Raw genomic sequence first — 12,313 nt, forward strand, 5'->3', positions numbered from 1 at the left:
TGGCAATTGTTACATGGCGATCGCAAACTCACTTGTATACAATGAAGTGATTCCTGCAAGCCCTGCTTGCCCAAGTTCACCTTTAGAACCTGGCAGACAGAGTCCTACAGCAAGGGCAAATGAGATGTGGTCTATATCGACATATTCTGCAAGATGGGATTGAGACATTTAATTAAACAGGTCTGCTAGAACATATAGAATGTGTTTAAACTCTTCAGTTTCAAGACTGACTTCAGTTTTTCAGGAGGACTCAAAATAGTTTTTATCCAGGTGTTGGAAAAGGAGTAAGCATGTGTAAGAAGTAGTTATGGCCATAGGCCATGTTAGAGTGTTAGAGATCAGCATTATGGTAGAGGTTTTCAAGAGGTTTTGGGGCTTCTGAAATGAGTCCAATCACTTGACTTTCTATGTTTTGCACAGTATGTTACCAAGAAAATGATATATGTTTTCTTATCCTTTTCCTGTAACTGGGTGTACAGAAATGTAGCCGTGCTAACAACTGTTCTGGAGTAACTACTTTGGACGTTTGTGGTTATACGTATGCAGCCTTCCTAATAATACAGTATTCAACTGCACATTGTATTTGCAGTCTGCACAGTGGTTATAATTAAAAATGTATTTAGGGGAAATTATCTGGTAATTTACAGGCTTGCATCCTAGAAATTCACCCAGTTTAGATGCTGACATGCCAGTGCAGGAGTGGTCTCTCGGTTTGTTCCTATGCTGTGACTGATGCACACTCCTTGTTCCCTGTGGACTTCATTTCCCATCAGTAGCTGACTGGAGAGTCCTGCGTTCTAGTGGGAATTATATCCCCCAGACAAGGGATGCTGAAACACAGTCTGAAGCACAGTTAAAAACAGCACAGCTGAAATTATTGTTTCTAACAGAGTTCACAGTTTTGGTAATGTTGGTACAGTAAATGTCCAGGGTAGCACTTCTGCACAGGCAGCTACATTAAACTCCTTCACAGCTGATGAATTAATATCCACCATGGGGAAGTTTCAGACTTCAGAAAAATAGAAACAGCAGTTTGTTTGAGAGCTAATGAGGTCAGTCGGGAATTTTGTACAGCAGTCTAGTATATATGAATGCAGTAAAGAATGAAAACAAGTATTGAGGGTACTTAAAGTAGTACAGTAAGACACTGTCAGAAGTATCCGCACAGAGTAATACAACGGTTGTATTTTGCATCAAGTAATTTTATAACTTGGAATGTTTTATTTTGGAAATTATGTGCCTGAATGTGTAGAAACATAATTTGAAACCATAATGCTATAATTTCATATAGATAGCCAGTCAGATTTAATGGATCAGATTCTGGCCCCTGCATCCCAGAGCCTTTTGTGCTTGCATGGCTTGAGATGCTGCTTTTGAGGACTCTTTCGAGCTGAGATGATGCTGAGATTTCTAGCACAGTTCATGGAACTTTGTAGAAGTACTGCTACTCCTAGGCAGCTAGGGATTAGTTACTGTAATTACCAATTAGTCTTCAGTGTAGATTAAACTGTTCTATGCTTTGCTTCTGCAGCTATGCTGGATAGAGATTTTGGGCTGCAGAGATGAGCTGCCTTGGGTGTACCTGCACTACTCTGTTATCACTTCTTTGGCTGCAATATAGACTTGCATTTCTAGAACTTTTGGCACTGGTTTATCCCAAAGCAGCCCAAAATGATAATGTTGCAACAGTGACTTAAAGTATATTTTTTGCATTTTATTCTTCTGGGGTCTTGTCTCTGACTTGCACCACATTTTCACCTACCTAGACATTGATTTGTTTCTGTCCTTGTGCTTACAAAAGCACTTGGTTAGAAAACATGTGCTGTACAGACAATTAGATTGTGTAGTCAAAAAGCAGATTAATTTTGTTAATCTGCATTGCTTAACTAAAGTGACAGCAATTCCATTGGAGTTACCCTTAATTTGCAGCAGTCATACGCCAGGGATGTAGCAGAATCAAACTTAGAATTGAAGGCAGCAAGAGGAGTGTGTTTTCTTGTATGACTTTATTAGTGATCTGGGGTTTGGGTTCGGGTTTTTTGCCTCCCAAGATCTTGTCTCATCTGTTGAGGCATAAACACTGATACGTGCAGTTAAGGACAAAGCTGGGTGTTGGTGCATACTGTAGTTGCAGTGGCACTGTTTTGCATTGATTTAGTGTTGCAGAAGTGTGAAAACTGTTAAATCCAATGTGGTGTTACAAAATTTTAATAGACCTTTAGAAATTTTTTTGGTCATAATGCTCCAAAGCAGTTGCAAGTGCTAAATAGCACTAAATAGCTGAGAAAAGCCTTGTCTCCTACCTTAGTGATATTTTTTCAGAAAGCAATAACGAGCTAAAGGTTTTGGGAAATGTGCTGTTTTGAGAAATACTCAGTGTTTAGAACACTTCAAGGTCTGAACTTTAAGCACTTAGCAGTTGCTGTTTCTGTTTACCTTGGTTAGCTGTACAGGTGCTCTGCATTTTTATAAATTAGTTCTTACAGAAAGGAAGTATTTAGACGGAAGAATTAGATATTTGCACTTTTGAATATTAGGCTTTCCTTATGTGGATAAAACAAGTTGTAATTTTAAATGTTAGTTGCTAGCCTAGTCCTGGTAGCAACTAATCCCAGAATGTTTTAACTTCACAGCCCCAAAGAGGCAAAGTCCCTGCCTATAAATGCTGAGGCAGAACAGGAGGAAGCCTGGGTGTGGAGCCTTGGGAGGGGCCACCTACATCCAATTTGTTTGTGGAAACTCATAGTGGCCCAATGCTAGATGGCTTCTCCAGGCACAACCTCTCTGCTTCTTCAGACTGTGTTTTATTCAGGGAGGCATTTCCTCTGAGGAGAAATGGAAGGCTGGATGGAAATACTTGTGGACTAAAACTAAGCTGCCAGGGGAGCCTTACACCATTTATGTTAAGTCAAAAGTTATGTTTAACATTGTGTAATGTATGTTTTGAAACATATGGTGGTCTACTACAAGAAAAGAAATGAATTTTACATCATGCTTTCCCGTACAGCGAGTATTTTTAAGGTGTCTAATCTGGCAGCAGTTACCATTTCTTAACCTTTGATTCAGAGCTAAAAAACTTCAAGAAATTCACACTTTAGTTTGTAATACAAACAAGAATGTTGATGTGACCTTGTTTTAACAATTTTTAGGTCTGTCATATGCAAGTCACACAGTTGGTTTCACACCACCAACTTCACTGACTAGAGCTGGAATGTCTTACTACAATTCCCCAGGCCTTCATGTGCAACATATGGGACCATCCCATGGTATTACAGTAAGTATTTAAAACAGTAAATACTTGTTAGCAACGTTAGTTTGCTTTTTAAAAGTTATGGTTGCTTGTCCTTCAGCTTTTTTACAAAACATTTTTGTAAATGTTTGTTTTTGTCTCCTTGCTCCAAGATATCTATTGCTGCTTTCTTCAAACCTGATTTTCCTCTTCACCCCTCAGAAACTGATTCTTTTTGGAGAACCTTTATTCTCTGCAAAAGAATAGGATGTATTATCAACTTAAGGACAGTAATAGGTACCGTCTTATTGATCAGCAGGCAGGGTGTGAGAAGTGATGTTCTAAGCTACTAAGCCTATCCTGGGAAAGTAAAAACATTGCTTTCATTTTTCTCCTAGTCTCCACCATCTGACGGATGAGTCATCTGAGGTTGCTCCAAGCTCAGGTTTTCTTCAGGATGACACACAATGCTACCACCATGTCACTGTAACAGACAGTTAACTCTTATTTTCTATTCTCATTGGCAAAGAAGAAAGTTAATATAAACATTTGTTAGGACAATTTCTCATATCTTTCAACTGGATTTATTTCCTTTTTACCTCTGATGTTTGATGCATTTCTACTTAATCGTGTTTCTTCTAAATTTTTGTGGAGTTTAATGAGCAAACAGAGCCTAAGCATTTGGCAAAATACCTTATAGTTGTTATATCAAGACCATTTTGATTTTTCTCAACAGGTATGGCAGTATATAAATGTCCTGCAAGATTTTTGCATATATTTGTCTTTCTCAGATATGAAAATATGTTTCAGTAGACTTTTTATTAGAATGCTAAAATACGGCTGCTTCTAAAATAGTCTAGGTGAGCGTGCAAAGGTAACTGTTAATATCATTGAGCAAAGAGGGGTGGGAACCCTCTAATAGTGGGTAGAACAGGTGGGAAGCTGAAGCAGGAAGGTAGAATCCTGGTCCGGGTTCAGCCCACTGCTGTGTCTCACATGTGTTAGTCACAGGGAGATTTTTATGCTTCTGGAAAACCTGGAACATAGTTTTATAAATGAGTTTTTTCAAGGAACTTGTTCTGTTCAGTCTCTGTGAAATACTACTCTCTCTGAAACTGTAATTTAACCTTTCACATTGAGTCACTATGAAAAAGATCTTCAGAACAAAATAGTAATTGTTTTGAGAAAGGTGTTGATAAGTGGCTCTTGGCTTTGTCTCGATACTGAAACCAGGTCCCTTCATATTATTAGATGTGCACAAACGCAATAAATGGATTTTAAGTGTTTCAGAGACATCCATTGTCAAGAATCCCTTGGCTTTTTGCATAAAGTGTTAATCTGTTGTACGTGGTTGTGCAGAAAAATAGATGCAATATACATTATTTGACTAAAGTGCGGTTTGATTCTTGACTCTTCATTTTTTATCTCCATTACAGAATAAATTGACTTTACCTGTAGTACATTTGGTGTAGCACTGTAATCATGCTTCTCCCCAGAGCTGATCACCTTTGGTTGGTTATTAATTGGGGGGGGTGGTTTGTCATGCCATGAGGTTTTTGATTAATGGTAACTGGATCGGTAAGTACTGAGCATTTTGGTTTCAAAAGTGCAGAAGTTAGTGTTGCACAGTGTAGTTTATACTTTTACATTGCTAACATTAAAGAAGATTTTCCCCCTGCCCCCACTGGTTTGTAAAGATAAAGTGGTTTTTAAATCTTTGTGTTCAAACGTGCAGGTTCTTGAAAATCTGGTTTCTGTTGAGGGGAGCTCTCTTAACAACTGCTTCACTCCTGCAGCTCAGAGGGTTGTAGTCTTTTTTTTTGTTGTTGTTGCCCAAAGAACAACTGGTATTATGCTTTGGTCTTGCTCCAGTGTGCAGTCTGAGTCTTCCAGAAACCTGGAGATTCTGGGCAGACTCTCTGGCATTTGAAACATTCCCACCCACGCTCAGGTACCACGTAGTTGGACTTTGTGCACCAGCAGTGTAAAGTTAAAGTTCGTCAGCACCTACTGGGTTGGCAAGCACAACTGGGAGGTGCTGTCTCTACGGCATCTCTCATTTCTTTTTAGGTTGCTGGTCATCATAGGTTAAATGCATCTTCAAGACATGTGTCTTGCGTTCATTTCCTGCAAGCTGACAGGAAGGAATGCCTGCTCTGTTTGATCTCAAAAGTACTTCCCCTGTCCTTTGCTGCTCCATTTCAGAGTAACGTTTATTTTATGTAAAAGTTGTATTGTGATTCTTGCAATGTTTTGAAATGGATTCTTCCCACATAATTGTTTGGATTTTTTGGTGGGTGTGGTTTTCTCTTTTTACCTTTGCCAAGCTCAATACATTGATTAGAGGACTTGCACCTAAAGTTGTCCAGGAGTGTGTTAAACATAATTTCAATATTTGTTCTGCAGAGGCCTTCACCACGAAGAAGTAACAGCCCCGACAAATTTAAACGTCCCACTCCTCCTCCTTCTCCAAACACGCAGACCCCAGTGCAGCCACCTCCGCCACCACCTCCACCACCTGTGCAACCTACGGTCCAATCCGCAGCGTCGCAGTCAGCCACTTTTCAACATTCAGTGCATCCTTCCTCTCAGCCTTAGTGCATGTGTTCAGCAGTCTGTATGTCAGAAGTGGACTCATAACACGGAGCAGTTTACTAAAAGCCAAAGGCTTACTTGGCATATTTGGATTTGACTTATTTGCACTGAGGTTATATAGGCTTCACTGTTAATTGTGTTGTAAACGTTTGTATAAAATGCAGCCAGTGTTGTGGGTCTACAACACTAACTTAACAAAGTTTTCCATCAGTGTTTACTTGAACTACATGTATGTCCATTCTCTGGCTGGAACATTTGCTACTCTGTTTGGTAATACGGCATTATGTCGTTTTGCTTGGCTCCAAAGCTTCATTTTCCTGGCTTTTAGGTTTGTAAAACTAAAGGGATACCTTTTTATATTTTTTCATGACAATTTGCAGAAAATTAAAGGCATGATGGGCTATATGATGAATTCTGAAATATTACAGTGTTTACCAAGCTTATGGAAAATCAGCACTACGTTTCAGTCATTTGAAATAACAGCTTCTAGTGCAAAAGTGAGTCAGACACCCTAATCAGTGCCCAAGACACATACTCTATTGTATTACATAGTAAATAAGCTTAATTCAGCACACAGGACACATCCATACTTCTCCTGTTTAAAAGCACCTCAAATGTATGGTACAGTCTGAATTTTACAGTGAGGGAACTGGCTTGCTGGAGTTTGTGGAATGTACAATTTGTGGACCTTAAGATTTAATGATTTCACTTGACACTTAGGTTAACCTGTAAGCTGCCCATACTGTGTGATCTGTCACAGTTAACTTCGGTGAGTGTGGTCCTGCCCACAGGTTACTGATAACAGATTAAAGTGTGCTCTATGATATTTTCTTCTTTCTGCTGCAGAAGGCAATGTGATTGTAGAGAACAGCTGATGATATTTTTTTCTTGTTAAAATATATCAATTGTGATTCCCCTGAAGCAAAGTTTGAACAGGTATTCTAAACGTTCAAAAGTCTGTTAGAAAATAAGATACAAGATGAGCATTTAGGAATATATTGGTATAACAGCTAAAACGTTGTATTGCTTGGTAGAAACAGAGTACAGGAAAGTAGCACAACATGGCACTAATGAATGCTTATTTAGCAGCCTAAGCCGGTACAATGTATAAAGAAATGTATTCTGAATACATTCTTTCCATTCATTTAGCACAAATAAATTGGTTTCACTTTGCAGTGGAACAAAGTGTCACTTCTTGATATTGAATCTTACTCAGTTACGTTTTTCCCGAGGTTCCTGTTGAGTACTGAGGTTTATATATTATTGATTATTTTAAGTGGTTTACCTCATATATGTGGATATGTGGGCCATGGAAAATGACAAGAGAATGTTTATTTTATGAAAATATGTATCTGGCTATAATCAGAGCAGAACATGAGTAATTTATCTTTTGTTTACAAAAGTGTTTGACATGCCTAATGCTGTATTAAGGACATTTGTAGGAAGGAAGGACAGCGTTCTGGTAGTATCCTAACACTTGTACATACATTTTAATGTTTGCCGCTCACCTATTCAGTAAGAATTGCAAACTGAAAATCTTTATAAAATTAGTGCTCTAAATAAATTTAGTAAGTTAAAATACTGTTGTAAAAGGTTCCGCTTAAGGTAAAACTAGAATTTCTTCACTGTAGCTATGTAGTTTCAGCTCTGAGAGAATTTAGAGAAATGCATATATAATCTATCACACTTCTTAAACCAATATGGGATCAAGTGCATTATCAGATTACATTAGTTACAGTAGTGACTCTCCAATCAAGTGATTCTCAAGACTGCGGCAGACCTAAAATATGGCCGGTGCTTCCATCTGAAAACAATTGACTGTAGCAGATGCTCACCTTTCCATAGAGGACACTCAGCTGTGAGCATTGTAATTAAACAGAGCTCCCAAATCAGTGATAAGATTGCATGTGAGAAAAGTACAGGCAGTCAGAGGTGGGACTAAGGTCAAGATAGGATTGGTGTAGTTTTATGCTTGTCCTTTTGTAAACATAAGACGAAGAAAAAAAAATCTTTTATAAGTAGGCTGCCAGCTCAAGTATACCAGTATTTGAAATGACACCCTCCTTTCTGAAGTGCTTTGAGATTCTTGGACGTACGGCTCTACAGAGTGCGAGCTCATAGTGGTGGTTGTGTAAATGCGGGGTGGGGGTGGGGGTGGGGGAAGCCTTTGAGAGTGTTGTTTTGAGATCTTAAAATGGAAAATTGCCTGGAATAGTTTGTTTGAGGGATATTCCAAACCTGAATTGGTGTAAGCCAAGTTCAGCTGCTGTTACAAAGTGTCTTAGTGAACTCTCCTTACTATTCCAGTGGGACTGTTACCAGAGGAAAGTAAAGAACCGACAAATGTATACTAAATCTTGAAAGTGTAACAAGGCTCTAAATTGGCCTTACCTAAGAACGTTGAACATACATTTGCTTGCAATCAGAATTGTTAAACTCTATTTGTAGACTTTTTGAATAAGATGAGAAATTGTGCTCAACCATCTTCTAATAAATGTAAATGGATTTTCAGTTTTCCTTGTGAATTATAGTAATGAATTACAATTCTGCAGCTATGATTTTATCAGATCTCCTGTAGACTGGAGAAACTCACTTGACAGTGAGGTCCATCTTACTCTGAGGGCTTAAGTGCTTCCTTTCTTTGTCTCAGAAGCACCTGGGTGGGTTTCTCTTGTCCTTTTCATTACTGATGCCTGTCAGCTGCACACTGCGTCATCAATAGTGTGTAAGGCCACAGACACAATTTTTGCCTGGGATGAGCACTTTCTGAGCATACCCCTTTACAGCTAAAGGTTTATTAAAAAAAAAAAAAAACACCACAAAACCTTTTAGCTGTTTCAGCAGTGCTTTCCTCTCCTACAATCACGCAGCTTTCTTTTTACTTTTTCTCTCAAGGGATCTGGCTTGGACACCGGAATGCAGCTGATACTCTGTAGAGCATTAAGAGTTTATTTTATCCACGGTTTGTTCCAAAGAAGTTCTTTGGAAGAAGAGGTGGGACTGTTCGGAGTTAGTCTTCCAGCTAACAGCCAGATAAGATGGCTTTAATTCTGTGTACTCCTCTGAGAGCATATCCCCAAGGGCAGGAAGGACTATCAGAGCTTTTCAAGCAAGTGTCAGTGCTTTTCTATTGGCAATCACTGTACTGGAGCTGAAGAGAGCAGGATTCCTCTCCTGTTAAAATGAGTTCAGGAATCCCTCTGCACTTCAGCTGAATGAAAATTGTAGTCTTGGAAGCAACGAAAATGAGAAAGCTTCCTGGGATCTGTGTGAGTTGCACTGCTGACAGGAGGCAATGCAGATTCTGTGTATTTTGTTGAATAAATGGAAACTGATCGTGGAGACAAATAAAAGAGCCTTAAATACTTTGTCAATCAAAGAATGCAGTCTCTCATCCTCAGTATTGATTATTGCTTGCCAAGAGGATGCATCCAGGGACCTTGTTTAAGTCTCGTAGTGCTTTTTCTAATCCTAATGCTTAGTTTTACAAGCAGTATGAATTCTAACACTGTTCAACTCTTTTTGATGTTTCCTTTTTGTTTCAGTCATGGCAGTCTATTTCTTTTTGATCCTTGGGAGCCTACAGAGCATGGACTATGCAGAGCATATTTCTCCAGTTCAAGCCATCTCATAAGAAACCAGAAGGTTTATGAGTGTAAGCTATAAAATTATAATACTTGCATATGTTACACCAACCTCCTCGAGGGGAAAGGTCAGACCTCTTGAAGAGAGAGGAAACAGAGCCCCTAATTACCAAATGGACTGTATGTGTAGAGACAATCCGGTCCCAGCCCTTTTTGGATTTGGACTAGAGTTCTTAATCTTTTAATTTTTTTTAGATTCCACATCTCACTGCAATAAGTACTCAGGATATCCTTCATGTTCCTTTTGGGCAATAGCCACTAGTCCCAGTGCAAACAGAGGTTAAGAGTTATTGCCACTTTGTGGGCTGGAGGAAGTCACTGAATATGCCAGACCGTGGCCTTTACAATGCAGTCATCATTCAAGTGGGAGTGTGTGCTCATATCATGATTGGTTTTTTAAGCAGCAGTGTCTCTTTTTGCATTAGTACTATGCCCTGACGAGGAGATAAAACTATAGAGTTTGGCACTGCATTAACAAACAGCTGCTGCATTAGGGAGAATAGTGCTCATCCCTATTCAACTAGTTAGGCTCCAAAGAAAGTACTACCTCATCTTTTTAGGTTGGGCTGATGTGGCCGCAGGGTGAGGAGAAATGTCGTAGCTGGGCTAGGTTTTGTTCTGCGTGTGTTACCTGGATAGGAGTCTTTCCTCACCGGAACCAGGCTCTGGAGGTTATAAAGCTTTTGTAGAGAAGGAGTGGAGGGTTAGGACAGATGGTTGAGTTTGAGAAAACTGTGTCCCTGTAGGAAATTGCTGCTCAGAGTACTCTGGCTATTCCTGGGAATTGACTGTACTAAACCTACATCTTTTTCTTGTGTCGTTTCCTTTCAAAAAGTGCTGCGTTGCAGTTCTTGAAGTTCCTGGCATTAATATCTAATTAAAAAAAAAAAAGCGCTATTCTCCTTCCCACAGAAATATTGGAAGTAGTATTCTATGTGCAAAGGTGGGGTTTCTCATGACAAATTAATACTGTATCTATAAACAGAGGTGTTTTATTGTAGCGGTAAAACCTGAGCTGTCCAAGGCACTTTAGTTTGTGATTGCTGACTTTTGTTTTGGCAGGTGTTTCAGATGAAATCTAAGCCTCCTGTGGAGGAAGAAAAAAAATCACCTGACAGCTGTAGACTGTTCCTTTCCTGCAGAAATACAGCAATTTCCTCAAATGCAAGTACAAATGGAACAAGCATCCTTGAGCTTTTCTGAAGCTTATATTTAATTTCAGTACCTTGGTGATTGCTGTTGTGTATTTAGAGAATCTACAAAGCCTAACTGTAGGTTGGTTGGGTGTCTAGCTGGTTATTCCTATGTTTTCCTCATCCTAGTGAAGGAAGCCTGTTCAAATTTGGATCAAATTTATAATCTATTCATTAACAACAATAGTCAAAGTGCAGATTTGTTGAGCGTGAATCCAAGTGATGACTTTAAAAGCATTACACTGTGTTGGTGTGAATTGGAGCTTATAGTTGAAAGAACCTCAGATACAAAGAAGGGGGTTTTTTGCAGGTTATATTTTATTCCTGTATTAGCTGTATTATTGCTTTGCTGTATATCTCAAGGTGTTTACATATATTTGTAATTGTTACTATGTGTCTGTAATCAAGCTCATCTGTGCCTTCATGCAGACTTCCAATAAACACTTGATTTTTTTTTTGTATTTACTTGTATGGAAGACTATGGGGTGGATGTACATTTCCTTCTATCTGTCAGCCTGTCATCGCTGGGAAAAAGAGGAAGAAAATTAGAACTAGGAATCAGAGAAAATAATGTGCTTGTCTTTATTTTTGCCGTCTTTGATTCTAGTTGGGCCATTTCTGATATTTTCACTTAAATGGTTGAGTGGGGAATCTGGGGATTATCCTATTTGCATAATAAAGTTTGCATATGAGATACTCCTTGCTTTGGGTTGGGGGAATATTCAAAGTATAATTGTGCATGTTTGACTCCATCAGTTTTGCTTCTATTTGGGAAGAAGGTAGCTGTATTTCATGAGCTATTATTGTGGGAAAATTCCAGGGTACCTGTCTCACCCTGAGGTAAACATCTATGTGTGACCTTTTACAGCTGCCTTCCAGTGAGATTTTGGGCTTTTTTTTTGCCACAGGAAGAACTGCAGTATCTTTTGGTCTCAGTAGGCCTGCTTACCTTGAGGGTACTTTCTGATGATGGGGGCTAAAAGGAGAACAGTGTTTCATCTGTTGTTTTTTTTTTTTCCCCCGAACTCATAGGGACAGAGATGTGTATTTGTACTAAGTTAAAGGAAAACTCATCTTACATGTTTTGAGTCAAAAGCTGTAAACAGCAGTACAGCTACTTTTATAATCTGATATTAAGTATGAGAGGAAGAGAAGGGGGGAAAAATGTTTCCTTGCCCATGTTAAGGGGTGTGCTATATATCTTGTAGTTCAGAAAAGAGTGCTTTTGCTAATTCTTTGTGGTAGTAAAGGTTATGATATCTGGTGGTCTACTTCAGCTTTTCTTGATTTCCTTGTAATCAAACCTGATTACAGTTAAGTAGTTCTGCTGTTGATGGATTCAATCATTTTCTAATTGAGATTTGTCTTAATAATCTGATTTCTACTGTTTTATCATCTTTTCTTATTAAAGCATTAATCAATTATAATATTTAATAATATTAAAGCATTAACCAATTTGAATTTATGGATAATCTTTATAGTGAGTGTTTTCTTGATACTGGGACATAATGTTAACTATCTTTGGATAGAAACAGAGAGGAGAAAAGTAGGCATATTGTACTATAACTGCAGTGTTAGAGTTGAATTGTAAACTTTAGATGCTTAAAGATGATGGTACATGTGAAAATTCTCTTGTATCATCCCTTGTGAAA

General features: G+C 38.7%; 1 protein-coding gene across 2 annotated transcripts in view; it reads left to right on the forward strand.

Moving 5' to 3' along the window:
- The window catches only part of CCDC6 (coiled-coil domain containing 6), a 55,292-nt gene extending 44,173 nt beyond the window's left edge, over nucleotides 1-11,119 (forward strand). Inside the window, exons 8-9 of one of the 2 annotated variants that reach the window (XM_064464772.1) lie at nucleotides 3,150-3,274; nucleotides 5,636-11,119. In XM_064464772.1, the coding sequence (XP_064320842.1) occupies nucleotides 3,150-3,274; nucleotides 5,636-5,827 (317 nt within the window). In that variant the 3' untranslated portion in view covers nucleotides 5,828-11,119. Of the gene's footprint in view, nucleotides 1-3,149; nucleotides 3,275-3,627; nucleotides 4,690-5,635 lie in introns of those variants that run through there. The other variant, XM_064464773.1, reaches the window with a different exon arrangement.
- The last annotated feature ends 1,194 nt before the right edge of the window (nucleotides 11,120-12,313 follow it).

The sequence above is a fragment of the Phalacrocorax carbo genome, chromosome 13 (genome assembly GCF_963921805.1).
Source record: "Phalacrocorax carbo chromosome 13, bPhaCar2.1, whole genome shotgun sequence".
Lineage (NCBI taxonomy): Eukaryota > Metazoa > Chordata > Aves > Suliformes > Phalacrocoracidae > Phalacrocorax > Phalacrocorax carbo.